The following is a 27,208-nucleotide window of genomic DNA, read 5'->3' as shown; positions in this document are numbered from 1 at the left end:
AAGATCACAATGAAGGAGTGAAGCTTGGAGTGCACAGTCAGCCTGCAAATAGGATGTGCCCACAGTCAGGCAAAAGCATGGTAAGGGAGGAGAGGCAAGTTTTTGCTCTGCTGTCACCATAAAAAGTCTCCCACACTGTTTTCAGAGACACATTTGCAAATTCAGCTGCCTTTTGAAGGCTGCAGGTCTGTGACAGGAACATGGATTTCCCAAACTTGGTGCATGGAGTCCTGTCCTGGAGCAGTGGGACTATGCTTAGCAGGGACCATGCTAGATAAGCATGCCCAAAGTCCATCAAGAGAGGCTTAGTTAGTGAGCAGTGATTTGTAGGAGGCGGCAGCAGAGCAAAGCAGAGTATGGCAACTGGAAAAGCTTCAGGATTCAGGTGTTAGAGCCCCAGGCTGGTCCTCCTCAAACTACCAGTGGCATCCTTACCTCCCCTTGCTCCTGACCCCCAGAGGTGAGCTCACACTCCTTCGTTGCTTCTCTGAGTGAAAGGAGGGGGACCAGGTTCTCTTTACCAATGTGCCCCTTTCCCATCCTCCCACACCCAGGAGCATATCTAGCTAGAAATAATTATAACCCCTTTTGCTGTCTTAAGTTCAGCCTTTCACACCAGCAGTTTTCAAATCCCATCTTAACCCCAAAGTGATGAGAGATCACGAAGCTGCTTGGCACAATGTCAGGGCAGAGGGAGTGTGCAAGCGGTGAGCAGCTCTAGTCTCTGGGTCCCCGCTCTGACCTTAGGCAGCTTTTCAAGTAGGCTGACGAGCATGGCCTGAACCTCAAAGCTGCCCCAGGTCTCTAAAGCAGGGTGAAAATTTCCATAATTTCTAGTCTAAATGTTCTCAACCTCCATTGTTCAGAGTTAAAGTGCTATGCTTTCCAAGCGGCCCCCAAATCCACTAACTTCATGCCAGTCTAAACCCTTTGCATTAGAAAGCAGCCATAAGGAGAAACAGTACAGCTCTCTCAGGGAGGACTGCACAGCACAAAGAATGAACGGAACTCCCGGTGATGAGTTGGGATTTCTCAAAACTCCTCCCTGGCCCTGGAGTACCCTGGAAGAGAGGAAAGGGGCTACCTGAGGAGCAGGGCAGCAGGAGATCCATGACCACTGAGTCAGCCCCCTTGGTGTAAACATTGATCTCGTCAGTCAGTGGGTGGCGGATCACCACTGACATCCTCTTGCGGATGGAGTCAAAGCCAAGTGTGTGCAGCAGTTCAAAGGTGAGCCTGCCCAGGTGGGGCAGCTCCACAGACACCTGGTCGTGCAGCCGGTCCACCAGCGTGCAGCTGTAGGCCCGGGCTGCATATACCAGTGCGGCCTCATCTGGGCTCTCTGCCTCATAGCGCAGCTCCTGCTCCAGATGCTGCCCCTGCTCCTTGGTGCAGTCCTCTGCACCACATTCTTTGGCCCAGTCTTCTGTGTGGCTGCTGTACCCATTGCTGGCAATGGCTGATGCCTGTGGACCCAACCTTTCCTCCAGTTTGAGAAACATGTTTTCCTGGGATAGGTTGGACAGAAGGCCCAACCCAGATTTGTGGCTGGACTTGTTGGTAGATAGATTCCCAATGCTGCTGTTGCTGCTGCCGGAGGTCAGACGGCTGGGTGTGAACCTGCGCAGGAAGTCTTCGATTGTCTTCACAGGGGACTTCAGCTCAAACCGCACCCTCACCTGTGAGAGGAGCAGTGAGAAGACAGGTGAGAGAATCTCCCATAAGCCCTCACTTTGTATGGAGGTCTCAGGAGGGCCTCACTGTTTGCCTGGTACAAAACAGGATGCCCCCTTCTGTAGTAGAGTTGCTGGCAAGGTGTCCCAGGGATCCCAAGTTCCAGAGTAACATAGATGACTCAAAAGATTAGCTTATGTGTTCTGAATTACATCCATAAAAATGTTTATACAAACCACCAGAAGAATCTTTCTCCACAATTAATATACAGACTTAATTCAGAATCCAAATCACTGCCAGATGGTTGTAACAATCTCAGTAATAATGATGGGGTATACACATAAAACTGTTAAATGTTCAAAAAGCTTAATACCAGGGGCAATGGAACCACACTTCAAAAGAGAAAATGTTAGCTGGGTGTGATGGTGCATGCCTTTAATCCCAGCACTTGGGAGGCAGAGGTAGGAGGATTGCTGTAAGTTCGAGGCCACCCTGAGACTACAGAGTGAATTCGAGGTCAGCCTAGGCTACAGTGAGACCCTACCTCGGAAAACCAAAAAAGAGAGGGAGGGGGGTGGGGAGAATGGTGAACCAGCAAAACATTGAAATACAACAATTCTGAATACTTTATAACTGACCATACGTGTCCCAAATTCTGAATTACAACAGTAGCTTCTTACAAAGTCAGGTGTTAGAGAAAGCAAGACATAGGACATAGATTGTGACACAAGTACTTTCTTTGCTCATTGACTGTGACTCTATGCTTTACTCTGGGGCTTGAATCCAGGACTTCATGCATGTTTAGCCTAATTCAACCACAAACCTTCCCCAAGTCTCCACAACAATTATAAATTTATTATAGGTAAGGGATGCAGGCAGGCACCTTGATGTCCCTGATGGTTCCAAATGTTCTCAAAGGTGATGCGCACCTGCACGTGGGAATAGAAATGTGTTGTGTGTGGTTTGAGAGTTAATTATAAATGCTCTGTTCCCTATGGCACCTTCAGAGGATGCTTCGGTTATATAGAGGTCTTATGCTGAGTCAGTAATTGCTACATGGCTTATTGTTAGGGAGAGTCTAATCTAGGAGTGACCCCCAGTGGGAATGCACACAGCAGAGGGCTTTCATGCCAGGTGGTGGAAGATCCCCAAAGTCAAATGAGGGAGGCTCAGGCTTCTATGGAATGGACCACAGTAGGAAGCAGCTCCTGTTTTGGGCTTGTAGCACAAGCTTGTAGTTTGAGTGTATATAACTGATCAAGTGGGATCTTCCAGGTCTTCTAGGACCTCACCAGGAGAAATGTACAAAAGGGTGGCAACTGCAGTCTGATACATTACCCCATACAGAGCATGTGCTCACTCCACATCATCCACTATGGAGCCTGCAGAGAGCTCTGACAGGAAGCTGGGTGGACTCAGGTCTGCAAAACACAGCCATCTCAGAAGGACTTCACTGTCTCCTATTCCAGTTTGCCTCACTCAGCCTGGGACATCTGAACAATCCTGAGAAGACTTGGGTTATACAAGTGCCTCTCACACATAAGGCTTTCCTGTCTTCAGAGAGAACTTCAACGCTAAGCCAAACCACAATCGGCTTTGGCATTGCTATTTCCACCACCTAAGCCATTTCTGACCGATGCTCATCCACTTGAAGAATGCTAAATGTCTGTATTAATGTTACACATTTGCTGTGTACCAAACTCAATTTTGAGCCATTTCTATAAATTCACTACCCCATGTCCCAGATGAGGCACCTGAGGCACAGTAGGGAATGACTTGTCTAAAGCCACAAGTCAGGATTCAAGACCCCCTGACCACCTTATCCTATCTCTCTTGCATGAATACAGAACTCTGAAGCTCTGGACAAGTCATCTTAGATTGTCTTTCTTCTGCCCCAGACTGATGTCAGGCAGCTCAGGAAGTACCAAGGCAGATAGAGCCTCCCTAAGTCACATGCCCATCCCAGGCTAGGAACTCACTTGTCTATTCTATGCTCCTTCCACTCCTGTCAATCTATCCTCTCCTACTTGGCCCCAATCCTGGCACCTGCCCACTCAGCTTGATGCACCATGGTGAACCCTGCTTCAACATGAGAGGTAACATGAGCAGCCTCTTACAGGTGTCAGAAGCATGCTTGCCTTCAGAAAGACTGACAATAGAAGGGCTTCAGAGAAGGTCAAGGGCATTGTGGGCTATCTGGGATACTTCAGAACTTACCTTTTGTCGTGGTTGATCTGGAGATGTGACAACTACGGTATTGCAGATGGTGAGAGCAATGAAGAAGTCAAACACGTCAGATAGTTCTGGGGAGAGGTAGGACAGAGGCTGCTCCTGGTGCCTGGCAACAGCAAGGCGCCGGTCACACTCGCTCACTTTCTCCAACAGCTTTGGATCAGGTGTAATATCTTTCTCCTGGGAAGCAAATAAAAGTATATGGTGAGGGCTGGAAAGATGGTTTAGCCATTAAGGTTCCTACTTGCAAAGCCATAGGACCTAGGTTTGATTCCCCATTACCCATGTAAAGCTACATGCACAAGGTGGCACATGTATCTGGAGTTTGTTTGCAGTGGCTGAAGGCTCTCATATGCCTATTCTCTCTATATATATCTGTCTATCTCCCCGCTCCCCGCTTTCTTGCTCAAATAAATGAAGGTACATGATGAGTCAGACAAAGGTACGTCATGAGTCAAACCCAGTAACCTGTCAAGTGTCTTAGTGCTTGACTATTTAAGGAACCTTAGTTTTAATATAAGATATGAATAGTATATCGTTTCAAATGGCTTTGACTTTCATTATATAAAAATAAATCACACATGAAAATGCCTATAGTTTTATATACTTTCAAACTTTTGAAATTATATACATATAAGTTATACTATTATAAAATAGCATGCAGTGATCTAGAAAAAGCCCACAAATTGATATCTACTTTTTGAAAATCATGCCTCTGGATTTCCTTGTAGTATTTTTCTCTTTATACTTGATCAAATTATTTTATGTAATCAACCTATTATAATTCAAATTGGCAGTTTCCATTTCTCCCAAACATTATATTATGTGAACCTTTCTATGACTATTAGAATTATATGAAAACACATTTTAAAAAACAACTTCCAATTGAATGTACATAATTATCTAGCCATAGTGTTATCACTGGATATTTAAATTTCACCATTTTTCTAATATAAGCAACATACTGATCAATGGTGTACAGTGCTCTCTGAACCACTACTTTTCTAGGTCAGAAAGTTTGAACTTCATGTACTGCTGACGTATATTGCAGAATGTTGCCAGAGGTGCATATTCTAGTGTAGCCTCCTCTCTGCCTCCCAGAGGCCCCTGCCCATGTTCCCTCACCCGTGCTTAAACGGCGGCTTCTCCATGGGTATAGAAGGTCATAAAAGAATGAGGCCATGCAAAGTGAACACAGTGGATTTCCTTTGTGTTCTTTAAACATTTCAGAAGTGAAGGGTCCTTCTAGAGCTTGTCACTCATGTCTAGAAATTTCCCTACCTGATTCATAGCATGTGGGGCTCTGACAAGGCAAGAGATAAAGTAGTTTCATAAGCTTTGTGCTCATCTAACTAAGATATTGGGGGTGATATTTGCTTGTCTTTTTATACTTTTGTCCCATTCTAATGTTCTGTTCATTTCATTTGGCAGGCTAGGCTGCCTCTCTGTCACCCACTTTGGGTGGCTCACCTAGAAACCACCAACTATACACAGCGTGGCTGCCTGAGTGCAAAGGTGGAAGCAGTACTGGCCAGAAGCTGCTGCTAATGGAGCAGAACCAGCGAGAAACCACATGTATGATTACAAATTGATACTTTTGATGATCAAAGACAATGACAGTCAGTGGGGGGGGGGGGCTTGGAGGGAAGTCTAGGCCTTCCTCTGGAAGAGCTACCAATGCCTGCACTCACCATAGGGCTGCTGAAGGCTGTGTGCTTAGACAGCATGCTGGCTCTTTTGGCCTCTGCCCTGCTGCTTGAGCGCCGGTGGGACTTGATGCTTTGGCTTCTGTGCGTGATCCGGATACTCTGGTGGCTCCCAATGCTGCCGCGCTGGGACACTGTTCCCACCCGTGGTGCTACCTCTTCCTCTTCTGAGTCCACCTCTTGGTACCTGGCCAGACGCTGGGCTGTGGGGACAGGGATATCACAGGGCAGACACAGTCAATTCAGGGTGTTAAGGTTCTGAGAACCTCAGGCAAGGCCCCTCCAACACCACCTACCGCCTTCACTCTAATGACAGACAAAGTCACATATAATGAGTGTCTGACAAGGGGATAGAGAACATTCTACTTGTACCTTCAGTTAACAAAGGAAGCTAATATTGCTAACTCAATTCTATGGGTAAAAAGATCAAGTCTCATGTCACAGAATGTAAGGGGCTTGCCAAGGTCACAGTATGCATGGATAGGAAGATAAAGATGGCCCAGGTGCCCCCAACACCTCATCACTGAAGCAGACCAAAAATGAACCCAACATGGCTCAGGGAAATTTTGCAGAAGAGGGGGCGGAAAGAATGTCAGAGCCACATGTTGGGTCATGACATACAGAGACATTTATCATACCAATAACTGTGGGCTAACCCCACAATGAACGACCCACATACCTCAACAAGGAGGGGCCAGTGGGGAGGGGGTAGGTCACGGATGAGCCTAATAATGGTACCAAACTGCCTGTACTTGCAGAATAAAAAACTAATAAAAAAATAAAAAAAGATGGCACCCAGATCCAAAAGCTTCCAAAGCTTGGTCCTTTCCAGCCTGGTACAGGAGCCACCCTACCATGCTCAACCATCAAGTCTAGCAAGATCAGATGTGAGCTTCTAGCAGCCTAGGTATGCATGGGGTCTGAAGCAAGGTAGGACAGACTGTGTGAACCTGACCTGAATAATGAAGTTCTTTACATTTTGCCCATCTTCCTGCCCTGGCCTCCTTGGGCTGCCTGCCTCATTGGGGACTTTCAAGCAAATGAGACACGTGCACTGTGGTGATTTGAATTAAGGGTCCCCTATAAGCTTACAGGTTTTGAATGTGTGGTCCAGCTTATGGCACTTAGGGAGTTGGAGCCTTGTTGGAGGAGGGGTATTGCTGGGGAGGGCTCACGGGCGTTATAGCCAGCTTTTTTTTTTTTCTTTTTGCTAGAGTTCAACTCACCCTCCTACTGTTGTCACCTGCTATGGCAAGGAGGTGATGTCCAGCCTCTGCTGTACCATCTTTCCCCTGCCATCATAAAGCTTCCCCTTGAGATTGTAAGCCAAAATTACACCCATTCTTCCCATCAGCTGCTGTGGTCAGGTGCTTTGTCAGTAATGTGAAGGTGACTACGAAATGCATGTATCTTCAAAAGAGAAATGCATGGAACATCAGGCTGGAAAGAAGGCGTTCGCTGGTATGGACTCCAGGATCATGGCCACATGGGAAGACTATACTGTCCACACTCACCTGGTACCCATGCAGTGCTGGGGAGCGGCAAGGCTTACTCTCCTCCTGAGATGCAGTGTGGTTGCCTATATCCTGGGTTTGGACACAGCCAGTGAGACTCTAAGAGGACCTGGACCATAGTACTACACTTGACCCTGGGGCCACTAGCCAGCAAGATCCCCCAAACACATGGGCATTTGATAAATGGCATGAAGTGCCTGTGTCCGTGCCGCTGTTTTTTTGCTAACCAGTGGCTCTTTACAATCTTCCTGGGTTTGCCCTCTTAGGATGGCTTGCTGAATCATGGGTTGAGTAACAAGGAGCCTGTTTGTGAATTTCAAGTGTAGGCACAGCACTGAGTGGAAGCATTAGGGTACCCTAGTTATACCAGGGAGGCTGCTGAGAGGTGCCGAAACAACTGGATGCCCACGGTATTAGTTAGCCTCTTCCGCCACATCAGACATTTGTTTAGAAATAAGAAAAACTAGAGGAAGGAAGTAAGGAAGGAGTCATCTGTCCATTCTCTCAAGGTTCAGTACTTCCCAAAGCCAGGATCCCAGTAAGCAAAGTTCTTCCCATACATGCCATTTACTCCCTGATGGCACAAGCCCTATTTTGGTAATAGCTGGATGGCAGGAATGAGCAAAACCTGGGGAAGGGGTTGTGCTCACTTTGTAGGACTGTGCATGTGGATTGGCTCCAGCCTGCAGAAGGCTGTCTCCCGACACTGGTCATGAAATGTGACAGCCCAATATGACCAACCCTCAAGGCCTCCTCCTTCCCCCTGAGTCTGTGGGGCTGGTCAGGAGTTACTGTCGGCATACTGGAAGTCTGACACAATTTCTGACTCCAAATGCCTCAGAGAAGCCTAGCCCTGGACATGCAGTCAGCTGGCTTCAGGTCATCAGGTCAGACCAGCACACTGTGGTATCAGTTGCTGACTCTAGTATGTGCACTGGGCTCAAGGCTCTGAGGCCAACCATCTGAACTCATTTACTAGTGACTGGTCATGAACTGACTGAAGATGCTTTCTGCCTCACTGCCAGCATTGCAGCAAAATGTGAGGCCAAATGTGCAAGACTGTTTCATCCTTCACCAGATGTGTCTTCCTGTGTCCTCTGAACATGACAGAACCCTTGGCTTTATGGTGAGTGTTTGTCAATTGTCAAAATATTCCTATAATTCTGTCCTGTAAGAGTCTCATGTCTCAATTTTATTACTGAAAAATGTATTAGTTTTGATTGACAAATTATAATTGTGCACATTTATGGGAACAAATGTGATACTTTGGTATATGTAGGGGATGTGCCATGGTGACATCAAGCTAATTAAATATCCATCAGCTCTCCTACAGGACACAGTAGGGCTGGCTAGTCACTCTTCTGTGCAAGAGATCTCAAACCTAGTCTTCATTGGAAACTGAGTTGCAACTCTAGAAGGCTGAAGGAGAACACCGTACCTCAGAGTGAACTCCCGCATGAAATTCAGCATTCAGGAAGGGCCAGGGAGGCAGGAGGGCCAGGGCATGAGGCAGGAAGAGGAGAAGTAGGTCATGAGAGATAGGTGACAACAGGGAATACTACCACCACCAGCAGTCTATTTTGAGTGTAGATAAAATGTTAAGCTCTATAAATTCCTATGCCTTCTGTTTAACTGAGTATAGAGGAAGACAATGGCTATCAAGATCATGCTTCAGGGCTGGAGATGTTATCTCAGGAGCTGGGGATATTGCTATTGGCTGCCTCCCCATCTTATATCACTTCTGCATTGAAGCATGCTTTCTGTGATATTCTTTGTTACTGGTTCTCAGAAGGAAAGAGAATTTACAGAGTGAAGAAGCATCACTTGGACAGTGGAACACAATGTGGTGCAGGGACCTCCTCATAGTGCCCTCTCATGGCAGGGTTGAGAGTAGCTGGCTTAGGCACTTCCTTCAGCCCAGGGAGGAGGTGGAGACCATAAGGAAAGAAAGCAGAGACAGGAGGAGGGGCTGCCTGGACAGCCAGAAGCCAGCGACTCATTTCTCTCAGGCTCCCAGGGACATTGTGTTCCATGGGAAAGAATGCAGCACAAAGTACCCAGTGCCCTTTTGAGAATTTTCAGCTGATAATAAGAAGGCAGATGAGTAACAACAGAAATCTCTCTTTGTCCCTCTGCGTGGCACTGTGAAGCCACTGCATGATGCAGAAAGGAGCTTCTCCAGGATGCTCTGCCTGGCAGCCTTATTTGCCTGGCAGAAAAAAAGATCCAAGACAGATGCCCATCACCGCAGCTACTGCAGAGAGCAGGGCTATGTCAGCCAGTTCTATAAATAGCACTAGCTTCAGGCTCCCAAGTGCTCTTTGAGCCAGGCCTTTCTATTCCTTTGAAAACCAGCAGTCCCTTAAGATGTGAATGGTCTTCTCTTTCATGCTTCTCCTTTGGTCCCCCTCTCCCCATGCAACCCAGCGCAGACTGGAAGATCTTGTCCCTAGACTCACCATTTGCATCATGAGAATATTCTATGCCAGACACAGTGCATCTCCGGAAGACCATCTTATTTTCTGTTAAGGTACCAGTTTTATCTGAGAAGATGTATTGTATCTGCCCCAAGTCCTCTGTGATGTTCAGTGCTCGGCACTGTAGCTGCGAGTCTGTCTCTTCATCATACAGGTCTATATCTTGATGAATGAAGTATACTTGACATAATTTAACAATTTCAATAGAAACATATAAGGAAATAGGGATCAAAACCTGAAAGAGGCACACAGGATTAATGTGAGGACCAGGAAATGGTGAAATTGGTTCAATCAATTTAAATGACAAATGACTATAACTATAAGGAAGCAGGAACTGTACTATACCTTTAAGAGCTTAAATAGGTTGGTTAGAGTCACTATGGAAAAGGATTAGGGTATTGGCAAAGAGTTTAAAACTAGGATAGCCTATGATGGTGCAACTGCTGAAGCAGAAATCCACTACCATGTCTGGAAGGGTAACCACGGCTTGCAGAGAAGCAAGTGTTTTCGTATTACTAAGTTGTGCTTGAGAGAGGCTAGGAAAGGGAAGAAAGAAGAGAGAAAAACAAGGCAGTCAGAGTCCTCACAGGAAAAGTCACTGCAAACTGTAGCAGCACTTGACCTCCAGGTTCCCCTGGGCCCAGAGTGACAGGAGTTGCCCATCACCCAAGGACAAAACCCCACAGTGCAGGGAGCAGCCACAGAACAACAAAATGGTCTTTCTTTTTAAGAGGCTGGTCTTATGTTGGATAGTTTCTGTGATCTTGTATGATGCTGAGTTAAATGAAGGCTTTGCACAAAATTTTCAGCAATGTTTTGATCATTTAACATGAACCTTCTTGAAATTAATATTTGTTTATTTTGTACGGTTACAGTATTAGACAAATTTTTATGGGCCAAGAATACTATACAAAGACTAACTGGGTTCTTCTGGTTAATTATATTAATGAGACACCAGCTATGATCTTAACTCAAGGCTAGAACAAAATTTGCATGTATAAAAAGACTAATTTGGAATGTTTAATGAAGCTGTTTGCTGCTGTTGGAAGCACACATGATACTCAGCACAGAGCTGGTCTATGGAAGGCTTTCATCTGTCCTCTGGTCACTCTGTGTTTCCTTGATGTCCCTTCTCACCCCTGGAGCTCTGGGACAATCCATATTCTTTAACCAACCTTCCTGGGCACAGACCATCAGAGATAGAAGGCACTGAATGTGTTCTATTACAACCAGTGGCAATAAGCAATGCTAATAAATGCAGTGTGAACTGGGATGAATCCCGGAACAGAGGCACCTCAGCAGAAAGGTTTAATGAATCTGTTTGGAATTGAGTAGTCTGCAAAGTACTCAGCATGGTTTCTTAAGTTATTACAAAATATGATCATGTTAAAGGGAACTGGGTGAGAGATACTCTGAAACATTTTTTTTTGTGGATATACAAAAAAGATTTTTCTTTTTAGACTTAAAATTACTTCAAAATAAAATTCATTTTTTAAATGATAACTGTGGTTATAGGTATAGCTCCTTGGTAGAACAATTGTCTAGCATGTGTGAAGCTACATAAATGCTCTATAATTGAAAATCAAGGAAATGATGACAAAACTGAAATCCTCAAAGCATTAAAAATTTTAATAAAAACAGCAACTTAAAAATCACCCAAGAAAATACCTATCAAATAAATTTGGTAGGGAAATGAAAAGATGCACGTATTTGTGCCCCATCCTGATGCAGAATTGATAGGAAATAATTAGCCAAGTATTATGGTTTCCAAGTTCTCTTGAGAAAGAAAATTACCCTGTAATCTTTAATACTGTTACCTGCAGAACTATTATCATTGTGAAAAATGAGTAAACTGCAGCTGTGGCTGGGGACAGAGAGCTGCCATCAGACTCAGGGACGTTGAATAGTGCTTTCTTCTCTTGATAGCGCCATACCCACAATCCATGTCCTGTGCAGTGTCCAAAGAGAGGCATCATTCAGCTGACGGAAAGCAACAACACTGCTTAAGGCAAAAAAACCTGTAAGATTGTTACTAGACAAAGCACATCTGCTTGATTAGCTTTGTTAGCTGTGTGAGAAAGAAAAATGAGTTTTCTTAGCACCCATGATCAGATTGTTAGAATTCGAACTTGGTATTGTCCTCATATCAAGATTCTTGAGAAATCTGGATGTTGGGTGGAAGGGGAAAAGGGAGCCCCAAGCATGGGTCTCAGGTCTCTACTGCAGGTGGCACACACCTGTCATCATGTCACTCCTGTCATCATGTCTCTCCAAAGGATGAGGTAGGAGGATGAGTTCTAGGCCAGTCTGGCTACACAGTGAGACCCTGTCCACAATGTGCTCTCCCCACTACTCAAGGTTCCTATTCTTGGTGCTAAATGGTACCACTGGCCATGTTGCAGAACTTTATGTGTGCTGGGAAGGGACTTCCCCAATGTGTATCCCCGCAAAGACCAATGTCATGAGCTGCCTGGTGAAAAGAGAAGTTGCTACTAGATACTGGCCATGGTTGTCTCCTTCTGGAGATTCAAAATTCATGTTACAGATCCTGAGGAGACAAGGGTAGTACACAATGTGTCACAAACGGAACGGTGTCCCACACCAATCTGGATCTGGCTACAGAAACCTTTTCATGTTCTAGATGATTCTCCATCTCCATTGGATGGTCTCCATTCTACAGGATGTTGTGAGACCATGCTGAGCAGGGCCAAGGTCAAAGTCACGTACTGGTGCCTTGAAACGCTCCAGTTAAGCTTGTGCTACTCACCAACCCCTTCTCAGTACTCACGATATTTTTTTCTTCTTATAAATGTTCCCATTATTAATGTCTCTGTAGCATCCCCTCCCTCACTAGCTCTGCCTCACCACCCCCAGCTTACTGACACTTCTTCCATGGGTTCACTACCACTGCTATGAGGTCAACTCTGCCCAGCCCATCCATCTTTATTAATAAATATACACCCGTGCTGATACCAAAAGTCACTGAATTCAAATCAGGGAAAATTGTGCACTGAACCTTAAAGGGCCGGATCTGAGGAAGTCAGGGCAAGCTGGCCCTCACCCAGCTGGCCAAGAGGCTGTTCAGCAGTGCCCCTCACTGCAGGTCCCTCTAGGAGACTTACCAACCGCTGAGAACAGAGACATACAAAGGAGGAGAAGGACACACCAGAGCACATCGCAGTTCATCTGCCTCTCCAGCTGGCTGCGCTTGTAGCGGGGCCCGCTGTTGTTGAGCAGAGCCTTGGTTTCATGTCCTGTGTGTGGGGGGCGAGGACATAGTACATCAGTGCTCCTGATGGGGACCAATGTCTGGATCCCATGGAGTAACTGACTTAGTACTGATTACTGTTGTGTGATAAAGTCAGTCAAAGTAGCATAGTACAAAAGTAGTATCAACATTTATAACATCTGTAGAGAAATAAATAGAAAGAAAAAAGCTAAAATGCTAAGATAGAACACTCTGGATTGAGGCACTCAGTAATTTTCCATTTTCCTAGACTTCCTACGTTTCTCCAAAGAGCATATGCCACATTTATAACCAGATAGAAATTAGGGAGAAATGTTTAAGAGTAGCATGGGATCCAAGGTGCCTACCTGCATAGATGACAATGCCGACTACCGCTTCCGTGTTCCTGATGGTACACCCTCGCAACAGCAAGTTCTCCTTATGCAGCCCAGCCTTTTCCCCATTGCTATGAATGCTACAGAGGAGGAACAGTGCACATGTCATAAGACTGTTCACGCTCCCTGGGTCTAGACCAGCACTCTCCTGGGGAAGGAAGGACCTGATACAATGGAAGTTCCAGGAGGCCTGAATGTTGGGTAGGGAAGGGGAAAGGGGAGCCCCAAGCACAGGTCTTACTACAGCAGAGAGGAGTTGCTGTTCACTAGGACTGGGCAGCTCCAAAGCCTGATGCTTGTTCATTTACTTTGTGCATAGTCTTGTTTTTATTCCAGGGCTGACTGAAGTCAGGTAAGGCAAACCCCAGAACAGTATGGCAGTATTGGGAAGCTGGACAAGGACAGCTTTGCTAGGTGGTCACCAGTTCGTCTGCTCTACATGGGAAATGCTATTCATCATGTTGTCAGAAATACAAATATGTGGGCTAGAGAGATAGTTCAGTGGTTAACTCACTTGCCTGCAAAATCTAAGGACCAGGGTTTATATATTTTATTTATTTATTTGAGAAGGGGGGGAGAGGATGGGCACACCAGGGCCTCCAGCCACTGCAAAGGAACTATAGATGCATGTGCCCCCTTGTGCTTCTGGCTTACATGGGTCCTAGAGAACTGAATCAGGATCCTTTGGCTTTGCAGGCAACGACCTAAACTGCTAAGCCGTCTCTCCAGCCCAGGACCCTATTTTAATTCCCCAATATCCATGTAAGCCAGATACACAAGGTGGTATATGTGTCTGGAGTTCATTTGCATTGGGTGGAGGCCCTGGCACTCCCAATTTTTTCCTCTCTCATGTATGTATGTATGTATGCATGTATGTGTATGTGTGTGTGTGTGTGCATATATATATATACACACACACACACATATATATATATTGGTTTTTTTTTGAGGTAGGGTCTTACTCTAGTACAGGCTGACCTGGAATTCACTATGGAGTCTCAGGGTGGCTTTGAACTAAAGGTGATCCTCCTACCTCTGCCTCTCGAGTGCTGGGATTAAAGGCATGTGTCACCACGCCTGGCTTTTTTTAATCTTTTTTTTTTTTCAAATGAAATATTTTTAAAAATACATACAAATATGCCTCTAGAAAAGGAAATGGTATAAATTTTGGAGATATTTCTCTACATTTTTATAGTCAAAGTTATTAGAAATTCTAGTATTTCATTGCTATGTAGATCAGGGCTGACCAAAGTTAAGCAACTGGCTTTTAAACATATCCTCTTGGCCTGTGGGATAGCTGCAGTCCCAGGAACCCCATGTACAAGTCATAGGACATGGGTGGCTTCCAGATCTTCAGCGGGACCTCTCATAACCTCCCTGAAGTAGGGCCATCGAAAGGGAACCTTCCAAAAATCCACATTTCATACCCTCCTTGGACATTCCATCTCACCCTTTCACCCACAACCCAAATGTCTCCTTTGGTTCTTGGCAGCTCACCAGAGACCTCTGGAAGCTTTTCCTTCCCACCAGCTCCCACTGTGAGGCACACTGGCCACAGAAATAAATTTATTTTCTGGTGAATAGGAGGCTAAACAAAATCAAGACAAAGGTGTGTGCTGCGATGATGTACTTTCTACAGATGCTTATTCACCAGCATGCTAGTTCCTCTGCAGAGCATATGCACAGGGCATGTGCGATGGGCTCTGTGCTGAAGCAGTTCTAGGACCAAAGATCTCACTATGAAACAAAGCACCAAGAGAGCAGTTGCATCAGGACATAGAGACAACTTCTCCAGGACAATACAAAACAATCACTCCAAAGTTCCAGTCAGGCTTACTAGGAACAAGTGATAACTCAGCAAAAACAAGAATAACATTTCAGATTAAGCCTGTGGGGTGGTTTGATACAGGTGTCCTCCATAAACTTACGTGTTCTCAATGTCAGGGCCCAAACTGGTGGCAATATGGGAACTGAGCTACCTGGAGGTGATGTATTGTTGGGGACAGGTTATGGGAGTTCAGAGCCAGCTTCCCTTGCCAGTGTTTGGAACACTCTCCTGCTACTATTATCCACCTGATGTTGGTCAGGAAGTGGTGTCCACCCCCTACTCATGCCATGCTTTTCCTGCCAGCATGGAGCTTCACCTCAAGTTTGTAAGCCAAAATAAATTCTTTCCTCCCACAAGTTGCTCTTGGATGGGTGTTTTCTGCCAGCAACATGAAGCTGAGTGCAACACCTTCTCTGACCTGATATGCATTTTGTAGCAACTACAGTTAACGCTACATGTTCCTGAGCTCTGCACCTGCAGATTCAATGAGCCACAGGTGGGAGATATTTGTGGGGGATAATTTTGTTCTAAATACATATAGACTTTTCTTCTTTTTCTTCCTTGTAAAATACAAACTAATAACTAATCACATGGAATTTACATTATATTGTCTTAAAAGTCATATGATTTAAAGTATACTATATGTAAATACTTTACCATTTTATATAGTGAACTTGAACATCTGTGAGATTTGTATCAACAGTGAAAGGTCCTGGAGCCTCCCCCTCCACAAATACTGAGAAATGTATTACTCTTTGTCTCTTTTTTTCTCTCCCCTCTGTCCTCTTTCTCTTCCTCCCTCCTCCTCCTCCTCTCGCCAACCCCTGAGTGTGTTGTTGGGATTGAACCCAGTACCTCAAAAACTAGCCACAGCCCCTAGCCCCCTATACTGTGCTTCTAATTAAACCAAGCATCCCCAGCAGCTGTACTGGCCAATGGAGGGAGCACGGTGGCAGAGTCATGCAGCAGATACAAAGGGCCAGGGACATACTCCTGTGAGAACCACTGCCATATCAGAAATCTGGAGAAAAGAATCACTCAGTGAGGTCTCAGCCTTGGACTTCTGACAGTGGGCAAACCTGGGCACACAGGCACACATCTTATTTTCACAAAGATGTGCAGGAGAACATGGGCATCACACCGTACCTGCTCTTGCAATGAGCCTAAGTATGTTATCCCTGGAGTTCATATGCTGAAATCCTAATTCCTTGGACCTCAGGATGTGACAAAATCTTTAAACAGGTAATTAATTATATTGAAATGAGGCCAGTCAGGTATGGTGGGGCACACATTTAATCCTAGTATTCAAAAGAATAAGGTAGGAGGGTTGCTGTGAGTTTAAGGCCAGAAGGGAGCTACAGAGTTCCAGATCAGCCTGGGTTAGAGTCAGACCCTACCTCAAAAAAAAAAAAAAAAAATGAGGCTATTAGGGTGCTTTTCTAACCCAATCCAACTGGTGGCTTTATTAGAGGAGATTAAGACACAAGCACCTAGAGGAATGGCCATGGGAAGACATAAGAAGCTGGCCAACCACAGACCAGGCAGAGAGGTCTCAGGAGAAATCAGCACAGCTGCCACCTTCCCAGCTTTCTGGGATCCAGACTGTGAACAAATAAATAAACTTCGCCCATCAATGTTGCCCAGTTTGTGATACTTTTATGATGACCCTGGCAACTGAATATATCCTTTAACTTTTAATCCTAACTACTTAGAAGCACTCATCTAGCTCAAGTCCCCAGGCCTCTTGGCTCATCTAAACTCTAGCCTCTAAATAAGAACTGTCTGGAAGAAAAACTTCACAAGGAACTTACTGGTGATAAGATCCCATGTCCACTGAGAACTGCCAAAGCAGGGTTCAGCTAAAAAGCCCTTGGCTCAGCTGTTTTCCCTCTAGAGGCATCATATCTTTGACTGCATTTGCTGCCAGAGACAGGCCTTAGTCACTAAGTCCCAGCATGTGAAGAGAAGCAAGCTCTAGCCAGAAACTGTATGCTGAAGGGGGCCTGGGATAGGGGGTGCAAAGTCACAGGTTGAAACACAAAGGGAGGCAAGTCCCCTTACCCCCAGATCAAGGGCTTTGGCATTAAGGAAAGGCATCTTGCCAACTCCCTCTGCTGGGTGCCTCACCTGGGTCACTTGGATCAGGAACCCTCCTCTCTGGTCTGCCCTTATGTGCTTCACATTAGTCTGGTCATGGGCCACTAACCTTTGTGTCATGTGTGTTCATGTGTGCAGGAGGAGTGCATATGCATGTATGTGTGGAAGCCAGAGAACAACCTTGGGTGTCAGTTCTCAGGCATCCCCTGGCATTTATGAGATAAGGTCTCTCACTAGCCTGAATCTCATCTATTAGGCTAGACTGGCTAGATAGTGAACCCTAGGGATATTCCATCTCTACCTTCCCAGCCCCAAGTTGCCTGGCTTGCTTGCTTACTACTTATATACTGTAGGAGTTGTAGGGATGGTAGGGATGGAGGTCCCATCATTGTGCTTGCAAAACAAGCATATGGCTGTCTCCTCTGCCTGTTCTTCCTGCCTTTTCATTTTTGTATCCACTCAACCATTAGTCCAACATTATACTTGCAACTGACTGTTTCTTTTCTTTTCCTTTCTTTTTTATTATTAATTTCATAAGATAGGGGTCTTACTCTAGCTCAGGCTGACCTGGAATTCACTATGTAGTCTCAGGGTGGCCTCGAACTCATGGTGATCTCCTAACTCTGCCTCCCAAGTGCTGGGATTAAAGGCATGCACCACCACGCCTGGCTCTTTTTCTTTATTTTTATTTTTAGAAAGCATGCAAGAGAGAGGAGGGAGAGAGAGGGGGGGAGGGAGGGAGAGGGAGAGGGAGGGAGAGAGAATGAGAGAGAGAGAGAGACAGAATTGGCACACCAGGCAGGGCCTCAGCCACTGAAATCGAACTCCAGACACTTGCTCCACTTTGTGGCCATGTGTGACCTTGCACTTGCCTGACTTTGGTGCATCTGGCTAATGTGGGATCTGGAGAGTTGAATATGGGTCCTTTGGCTTCACAGGCAAGTACCTTAGCCATTAAGCCATCTCTCCAGTGCTCTTTTCTTTTTCTTTTTCAAAAAATTGACGTTATTTATTTGAAAGGGAGGGAGAGAGAGAATGAGCATGGGCATACAGGACCTCATAGCACTGCAAATGCTACAAATTCCATATGCATGCACCATTTTGTGCATCTGGCTTATGTGAGTACTGGGGAATTGAATCCAAGCCATCAGATTTTGCACACAAGCTCATTTAACCACTAAGCAATCTCTCCAGCCCTGCTGGCTATTAATCCATAGTTTTTGTCTCACCATCTCTGTTTCATTGTCTTGGTCAGACTTTTCACATTTCTCTGCTAGAGCCCACCACACAGGGTCTGTTGCTCAGACCCAGGTAGCTTGTGTGTGCCCACCTCTCAGTCACCAGGGCAATGCCTATGTGCACAGGTGAATGTCCAGCTCTCCTGGGAGCAGCTTGCAGGCTGCACACTTCCTCCAGCTTCCCTATGGCTGTCCGCTCTGCGTACCTCACCTCATTCTGTGCAGGCTTTCTGCCCTATCCAGCCTGGAGGAGCTCTGCTTCCATCCTGGAATCTATTTTACAGCCCTTGGGAGTATTTTCTGTGCTAAACACCCAGGCCTTACTGCCTAGATCTTCATGTACTATTCCATAATGTGCCCCGTTGTTCCCTTAAGTCTCCAGCAAATGCTGATTACTGACCCTGGCTTTGGACTGGATCTGTCCAGTGGGGCATGGCATGTTGGGAAGGACACTGTAGGAGTAGGTGGGATCTCTTTCTTGTGTAGGGAGCACTAGCTGTGTCCGTTAGTCAGAAAAAAAAAAATCAAGAAGGCTCTGGAAATGAGTTTCCAGTGGCCCATCCTTCCCTTGAGCCCTGAGTCCTCATGGTAGAGACAATTCAATTGCTTCTAATTCTGTGTTTTAGGCCACCAACTCCTGTGGAAATGGACCCTTCACAGATAACTGCTCTTCACTTCCATAAGTCTGAGAGCTCCTCCTGTCCCTTAGGGTACCCTGACTGGTGTATGTAGAGAGGGTGATAGATAATTGATAGATGATGCCTGAACCTGCTGAATCACTGGCAGACTTTCCTTTAAAATAGTGAGTTGTCAGGCTTTTGTTTGTCTAATTTAAGTACACATGGAACTTAACAAACTGCTTTGTGCTGAGGTTCAATTTTCTCAAGGAGCAATTATGTTGATGAAGGTAAATGAAAGCACCTCAGCTTTGGAGTCTAGCTGACATGGTTACAGTTCATCTTATGCCTGCTCAGAGCTACTCAGGGCATTTTGGACCCATCACACATAAAACTCCAACTCAGCACTGGGTGGGAGAGGTGAAGAAAGGTGAGAGAGTTGTAATAATACTGCTGTTCTGTGTCATGGGGTGACCACATTCCTTGGAGGGGTCATCTACCACGGTGAGGAGGCCAACAAATAAGCTACGGACTCTTGTGGACAGCCACTGCCCACTCAGTCTTGAGAGGTGCATGCAGCTCTGTGGCATTCAAGGAAGAAAACTGGGAATGCTTAATTTGGGGCAAGAGAGCAGGAATGGCTATTCTTATACCAGACAAACAGACTTAAGGTCAAAAACTGTGCCAAGAGACAAAAAGGTCTTCACATAATGAAAAAAAGGGCCAATTCAACAGGAAGATTTAGCAATTATAAACATGCATGCACCCAGCATAAATTACCTAAAATATAAAGCAAACATTGGCTTTAAAACATGAAAAGGGAGTTTTACATTATACAACTGACCTTTTTTTAAATTAACTTTTAAAGTATTTTATTTATTTGAGTGAGAGAGAGGGAGGAAGGCAGATAGAGAGAGAATGGGTGCACCGGGGCCTATAGCCACTGCAAACGAAATCCAGGTGCATGTACTACCCTGTGCAACTAGTTTACATGGGTACTGGGGATTAAAGCTGGGCCTTTAGGCTTCATAAGCAAATGCCTTAACTGATAAGCCATCTCTCCAGTGCCTGACCTCTTTTTTATTATGTAGGGAAAAGTGCAAATGTTCCACTGAGTCATGGTTTCAAAGAACCCCACCTACTATGAAGCTAAGGGACGTAATTGAACAGAGGCAACCTGAGCGAGGCCTAATATTTACAAGAGGCCTCTCTGCACTATGAGGCATCAGGCTGGTGGTTGAAAAGGGAGCACTGGAAATAACTGAAGAAAGTAGAGAATGCTGTTATTACTAGATCCTACCTAAGCATTTCCTTCAAGCTTAAAATTGTAAAGATTGATTTAAAGTACACTTGAATCAAGAAGCTCCTTACAATCGTTTTCCCTAATAACCTGTGCTGTATTTTCCACACCACACAATGCATTCATTTCAAGTATACACAGCTTGGTGTTTATATAGGGAGTTGTGCATCCACCACCAGCTAATTTAATATTTTCTTCACCCCAAAAAAGAAACCCTTTACCACTGCCAACCACTCCACTTCCTGTGCTATTCCCCTCTCAACAAACCCTGGAAGCTTGAGGCCTTTCTGTCTATACTGTATACTCGTACTGCGACCATGTTCAACTTCTATATAATGTATTCTATATCATGCGGTACTGTGTATAAGCTTTTTACACTTGAGTCTTAGGTCAGCCTGTGAGGTTGATGAAGCAGCCAGTGAATCTACAGAAGTAGAAGGCCAGGGATCAAGAATGCAGGATAATGCTCCAACAGCCATCTGCTCTGGCAAGAAAGAGAGTTTAATTTAGACTTGGGTCTGCTTGCTAAAAATCTACATTCTGTTTTTTAAGTGCAAATGGCCTTTTCACTGACTGAACACCACCTCTAGGCAGACAGTCTTCCAATCTGTTATCTCTAGTTCCCACCCTCCCATCAACTCCTGCTCTGCTATAGATGTCATGTGCTTGTCCTCCAAGGGTTCATGTACTGGACGCTTGGTTCTCTGTGTCAACAGTAAGAGGTACAGAGACCTTCTGAAGGTAGTGGGAAGTCACTACAGCCTTTTCCCAAGCTCTAGTTTCCTGTCAGGTAATGTTCTCTTCTACATATACTCCCACCATAACACTAACCCCTGTGGAGCAATGTGTATCCAGGGGACCTCACTAGGGTCTGCAGCATATTGCACTTTCAGCCTCCAACACCTTGAGTTAAAAAAAAACCTTTCTAGGTGCCCAGCTTCAGGTATATCATTACAGTAACAGACATCAGGTTAATGCAGTTCCTGACCCACAAGATAATCACTCCGCTGTAGTATCTGCCACCTCCTCAAACTCACCTTCCTTTCTGCTCTAGCTCTTCATGGTACCCACACTTCAGACAGATAAAACCTAGTTTTCTTCTCAACTAATAACCCTCTTAGAGACCATCAAGATCCCACCAGCACTCTCATGGCTCTTCTACTAACTTCTCTCCATTATCTATGCTGATAATATTAACAGGAGCAGCAGGAAGGATAGTGGTTATCATTCTGAAAATGTTCTGTGTATTAAATTAGCTGAATTTTCAGTAATCACCTGAAGGCCATCTTAAGATTATTTCCACTATATGGATACATTCAGTTAACTAGTTGACTGAAGTTATCTAGAAAGCATGGTCTCTAGAACCTGCCAACTCCATGTTGTGAGGAGCTGTTCCAAGCCTCACTCAGAAAGTAGCTCCCTGAGGTTCCTTGGAGAAAGAATAGGAAGCTTCTGACAGAGGACTTGGTCCCGTTAGTGTAAACCCAACCCTACAGCAGGCAATGAATGTGCGAACAGTTGTCTGAGCCCAAAGGTGCTCCTTCATTCAGAGGCTTAATGGGCAACCAGGCAGGAGAGGAAGAGAACAAAGTCCAAGATCCAGGGCACAGCCTTTGGGAAAGGATTTACCTCTTCTTCCTTTCTTGATAGAGGTGGCAACCCCACGAGCATTATGACCACAGAACATCTCCCTAGAGGCTTCCCTCCCCTCCTTCAATCATGTTTTAGGTCAAAATGTTTTAGGAGCACGGTGACTGCTCTCTGCAGCTGACTTGGGCCTGGGGCTTTAGAGTGGAGCTCATGTTGGTGGTCCAAGTGGGAACTCACTGTGCCTAGTTAAGGGACCTGGAAAATATGGCTCAGGAATTAATCGGTAGAAAAACACGAGAACACTGGCTGTGTAGGTAGCTGAGTTTAGCCCTGAAATTTTGAAGATTATAGTAACACTTTGCTCCAAGTAATTCTCCTTTCACTGGGTCCTCAAAGGGGTAATTTAAGAGCTTGTAGGTTCTGAACTCCACAATTTCAGTGAGTGGCAGAGTCATCACTGGGTTACAGATGCATGTCACCCAGCAGTGGGTGATTGAGTCCATCACTGATTACAGATGCCTGTCACTTTTCACTGCAGAACTTCTGCTTCTGGTGCATCTTGCTGTCTTGGCTGTCTGGCTTGGGCACAGGCAGTAATGCTGGCTTCAAACTTACAGGAAAGCTCTCAGAGATGGAGGCTAGGGTATGTGTGGAGGCTCTGTACCAGCTTTGAAGCAATGCTTTGGCAACACCTGTGCATTCAAGTAAGGAAGTCTGTACAGTATGCTCCTGTGTGAGAGGTCTAGGAACACATGGAGCTGATTTCCTTCCTGTTCTCATTGCCTGCTTCAGTTTTTTTTTTTAAGATTTTATTTTTATTTATTTATTTATTAGAATCAAAGAGAGAGGGAGAGAAAGTGAGAATGGGCACACCAGGGCTTCCAGCCACTGCACACAAACTCCAGACACATGTGCCATCATGTGCATCTGGCTTATGTGGGACCTGGAGAATTGAACCTGGATCCTTAGGCTTCGTAGGCATGCACCTTAACCATTAAGCCATCTCTCCAGCCTCATTTTCTTTTTTAAAAAATATTTATTTATTTATGAGACAGAGGAAGAGAGGGAAAGGGAGAGGGAGAAAGAGAATTGGATACTACATGTGTTCCCTTGTGCATCTGGCTTACATGGGTCCTAGGGAATTGAACTAGGGTCCTTAAGCTTCTCAGGCAAATGCCTTAACATCTATCTAAGCCACCTATCCAGCCTATCTACTTCATTCTCCATGTAACCACTCCCCTCAGCCCCAATCTGCAATTCAGCAGCTCCTACACACAGACTTCCACTATTTTCCCATACCAACAGACTACACATAAACACTCATGCTATTATGGAAATTTCCACACAGACATGAAAACAGTCAGAATGGCATCACAATCTCCTGTGGTTCCACCCACACCCCAGCTTCTGTAAGTACCAACACATGGCTAACCTGGGCAATTTAGTTACCGTTTTGTTATTTCTGCTTAGGAACAAAGAAGGGAAGTGGGATGCTGGGTAGACAAACTTATGTATTTTTTGGTTACCTCTCTTTTCTCCTACATAAAATGCAGTAAGAATGAAGGCAGGAACTTTTGTCTGTTTTTTCACTGTATAGCCCAAGCATTGGCCAGGGCTCATCATATAGTAAGTACCCAATAAATACTTGTTCAGTATCTGGCTGAATGGGAAGGAATGAACTTCTACCCAAGTTTCTCCTAAGTGGCTCCAGCTTCCACTTATGGATGTCATGTATCACACATCCCTTGTCCCTCATCAGCTCCCTTACTTCTAGGAGGGAAATTCAGTCACTGTTCATTACAATATTAGTAAGTTCCTACTGCTCACAAGATCTTATGAATTAGTCACAAATGCAGCCAAAAAGGGTCAGGCATAGGGAAATATTCCCAAGAGGTCATACTATGTGGCAAAGTATACCTGCCAACATGCCAGAAATGTGTGTCTGTGTTTCTACATGTATGTGGTTTGTGAAACAAGGACAAGCACAGGAGAATGTGCGATACTCACATGCAGCCACGGAACCTAGTCAGGTCGTTGTTTGGCTTCTCACACTCAATCACACTGGTGAACATCAAAGGATTGAATTCAGAGACCTAAAATAACAACACATCCAGATTAGAGAAGCCCGAGCTCAGGCTATTCTGTTCTAAAATGTACTTGAGCTTTCTGTTTCACATTTGTTACAGAGAAATTTCATCTAGGAAGAACTCTTCCTACAGTACTCTGCAGAATGCCAATGCAACAAGGCACTTAGCCCATGATTTCTCACTTTTATGTGAATGATAACAAGTTTTTTTTTTATTTTTATTTATGAGAGAGAGAGAGAGAGAGAGAGAGAGAGAGAGAGAGAGAGAGAGGGAGAGGGAATGAACAGGCTTTCAGCCACTACACGGGAACTCCAGACACATGTGCTACCTTGTGCATCTGCTTACATGGGCCCTGAAGAATTGAACCTGGGTCCTTTGCCTTTGCAAGTAAGCACCTTAACTGCTAAGCTATCTCTCTAGCCTGATACCACATTATTTTAATAATGAACAGTAATCAGCATACTGATAGTTGGTAAGTGAGGTAAAATGACTGTGGCTCTAATGTAAAAGAGGCAGACAGTAGCAAGGGAAGCAAGCAATGATGGAATAACATGAAAGGCTTTTGAGACTGATCCATTTCTTACGACTTTCTATGCAGATTTACAGAAACAATTCCATCAGGAATTCAAACAGAACTTATACTAAAATCTTCAAGTACACTAAGGATTCTTAATTGGCTTTTGCTGAAAAAGATTTAAATAACCAGTGCATAAAGAAACAGTTTCATTATGATTTTGTTCAAATAAAAAATGCCAGCTCACAATCACAGAACTCTTTACTGTAGAGTTTTCCATTCCTATGTATAATTATGCCTGTCTTCTCCTAACAGATCAGAAGTGGAGGAAGGGAAGGGATTTAAAAAAGGGAGGGAAATGTTTAGACAACCTTAGATAAATGAGCATAAGTAATGCATTTTTTAAATTAGCCCTGGGTCATGCTGCCATTCTACTTTCTCTGTCAAGTGTCACAAAATGAGCTGGGAATACAGCTCAAAGGTAAAGTGCTCATTTAGCATATGTGAGGTCATGGATTCAGTTCTAAACCTTTCCAAAAGAAAAGACACAATGATACACCACTGAACTGTCTTTGATGACATACATATGGCCAGAAAAAAATTATAAAAATCACCAAAGGGCATGGATACTGTTTCTGTCACTCTAGGTAATTATTATTCTCCCACACTTCTCCCTGAACACAACATAGCCATCAAGACAATTATTCACAACTAAAATCTTCCTGATTTCCAGTGTATCATATACATTAAAAGGAGGACTCATCAGACAACAGTAGCCCAGTGCAGACTGAAAGTGAAATGCAGTTTTAAAAAATCTATTTGCAGAGCTGGGGATTGAACCTAGGCCCCACAGGTATGAGCTTCTACCACTGAGCTGTACCCCTAGATCTTGTCAGGTATGATACAAGGCTTTTCTTGAAGTTTCTTAGCCATTATTCCCTCTCCCTGACTGGTTCAGCCTGGCACTCCATTTGCAGAGTGAGGCTTTGTCTTTGAGTCCCATGTTTATTTAAAGTGGAATGGATTATTGTGAAGCCAGTGACTGTTTTTTCCAGGGTAGAAATTGGCAGAGGTCGGTGGCCATGAAGAAAGTAGGCTCCCCAGAACTGCAAGGTTACTCTTGGCAGATGAGGAAGGCAGAACTAAAATACTCTGTCTATTATTCTCCCTCTCTAAGAAAGACGTAATGCAGCATGGAGACAGCAGGACCTTCGGTCTCTGGGACTTGAAGGCTGCATTTGTAATGTTCTGCCATGGTCGTATGCTTTGGGAAACACATATATCCAAGACATGGATGCCTTGCTTCCTGTGGAACGGGGGAGGATTTTGAGGATTTTTCAGAACCAAAGGGACCTTCCACAACTTTTATGGACTGGCTTGTGATCATCTCATCCTCAGCATCCATATGTTGGAGTCCCAACATCCAGGACCTTCAAATACCCCATACTTGGAGTTAAACCTTTGTACAAGTAATTAAACAAAAGTGCTGTCTTGAAGGTGTGCCCTAATCCAAGAAGACTGCTATTCTCATAAGCAGAGGTGACTGGCACAGACGCACACCTGGGAGGAATATGCGGCGACACTGGGAGAAGACATCCAGTGAGGGGCCTCAGAAGAAGGCAAACCTGCTGACACCTTTGAGATGGGCTTCAGCTTCCACAACTGTGATGAAATGTTGGTTGTTTAAGGCTCCATGTCCACAGCTACCCAACAAACCAACATAGAGCTCAACTTCCAGTTTCTCATTGAACATCTTTTCACACTAGAGACACGGCACACTTGAGACTTTAGGTTCAATTCCCAGAACCAGACTGCCAGGGAGGGGCAGGGACGGATGGTAGGAGAGAGAAAGGATGTAGTTTCACATCTATAATAACTTTTGAGATGAGAAATTTCCATTTCCACTGATTATTTCTCATAGCAGGCAATGTCATAGACTTCTCCATTTTTAAAATACACTTTTATCCTTCATCCACTCATCTCTCCTCCTGTCAGGTTTCAAACCTCCTTCATGGTCACATAATTGTCATGCATCAGCTGACAGCTGTCAACCAGGGCTTACACTTGGTGCTGAGCATGCAAAGGTCACATTGTATTGGAAGGAGATGTGCAGTGGAGGAAGATGCAAGCATGCTGGAGATGGACAGTGAGGATGCCACTGAACTGTATACTTTAAATGGCTAACACAGTATGTTTCATATACTTTTTACCATGAGAAATCATTTAAAAAGCAGATATAACCCCTCAGAACTAACTGTGAAAAAATTAATCATCAAATTGAGGATATCCCAGAAATCCGGGACGTTTCATACAGGGATAAAAATGTATCACACATAGGTCCCTTTTGCCTTCTCTACTCCTTGTTTTTCTTCTTTATCTATATTTCTGCTTAAGATCAAACCAAGGTCCTCATATATACTAAACATGAAGAGTTCCACCATTAATCTACACTCCCCAACCTGAAGTCTTGCCTTTGGAGTTGAGGGAGAAGACTTAGTTATTTTAGTTATCAATATATCAGAAGCTGAGTATGGATATTTTTGACTGGATCAACCTCCACTGGTTTTGTTGTCTATTCAGTATCTCTATTCTTTTCCATGCTACAGTTTTTCTTTCCTTTTGTTTTGGGTGAGGGGATGGGACTGAGTACGCAGACCCACACTCCCTGTAAGGACAGGTAATTCTTCATTGTTCTGCACCGCGGTCCTCCTCA

General features: G+C 44.7%; 1 protein-coding gene across 2 annotated transcripts in view; it reads right to left on the bottom strand.

Moving 5' to 3' along the window:
- The window catches only part of Atp10a (ATPase phospholipid transporting 10A (putative)), a 165,834-nt gene that overhangs the window by 32,542 nt on the left and 106,084 nt on the right, over positions 1-27,208 (bottom strand). For both annotated transcript variants that reach the window (XM_045146152.1, XM_012949530.2), the window contains exons 3-10: positions 23,902-23,987; positions 13,198-13,304; positions 12,726-12,857; positions 11,421-11,551; positions 9,586-9,838; positions 5,598-5,815; positions 3,892-4,086; positions 1,085-1,679 (exon numbers count right to left, since the gene is read on the bottom strand). In XM_045146152.1, the coding sequence (XP_045002087.1) occupies positions 1,085-1,679; positions 3,892-4,086; positions 5,598-5,815; positions 9,586-9,838; positions 11,421-11,551; positions 12,726-12,857; positions 13,198-13,304; positions 23,902-23,987 (1,717 nt within the window). The remainder of the gene's footprint in view (positions 1-1,084; positions 1,680-3,891; positions 4,087-5,597; positions 5,816-9,585; positions 9,839-11,420; positions 11,552-12,725; positions 12,858-13,197; positions 13,305-23,901; positions 23,988-27,208) is intronic.

This window comes from Jaculus jaculus, chromosome 3 (genome assembly GCF_020740685.1).
Source record: "Jaculus jaculus isolate mJacJac1 chromosome 3, mJacJac1.mat.Y.cur, whole genome shotgun sequence".
Taxonomy (NCBI): domain Eukaryota; kingdom Metazoa; phylum Chordata; class Mammalia; order Rodentia; family Dipodidae; genus Jaculus; species Jaculus jaculus.
Note: the sequence above shows the minus strand (reverse complement) of the source record. Positions and strands in the feature narration are given on the sequence as shown.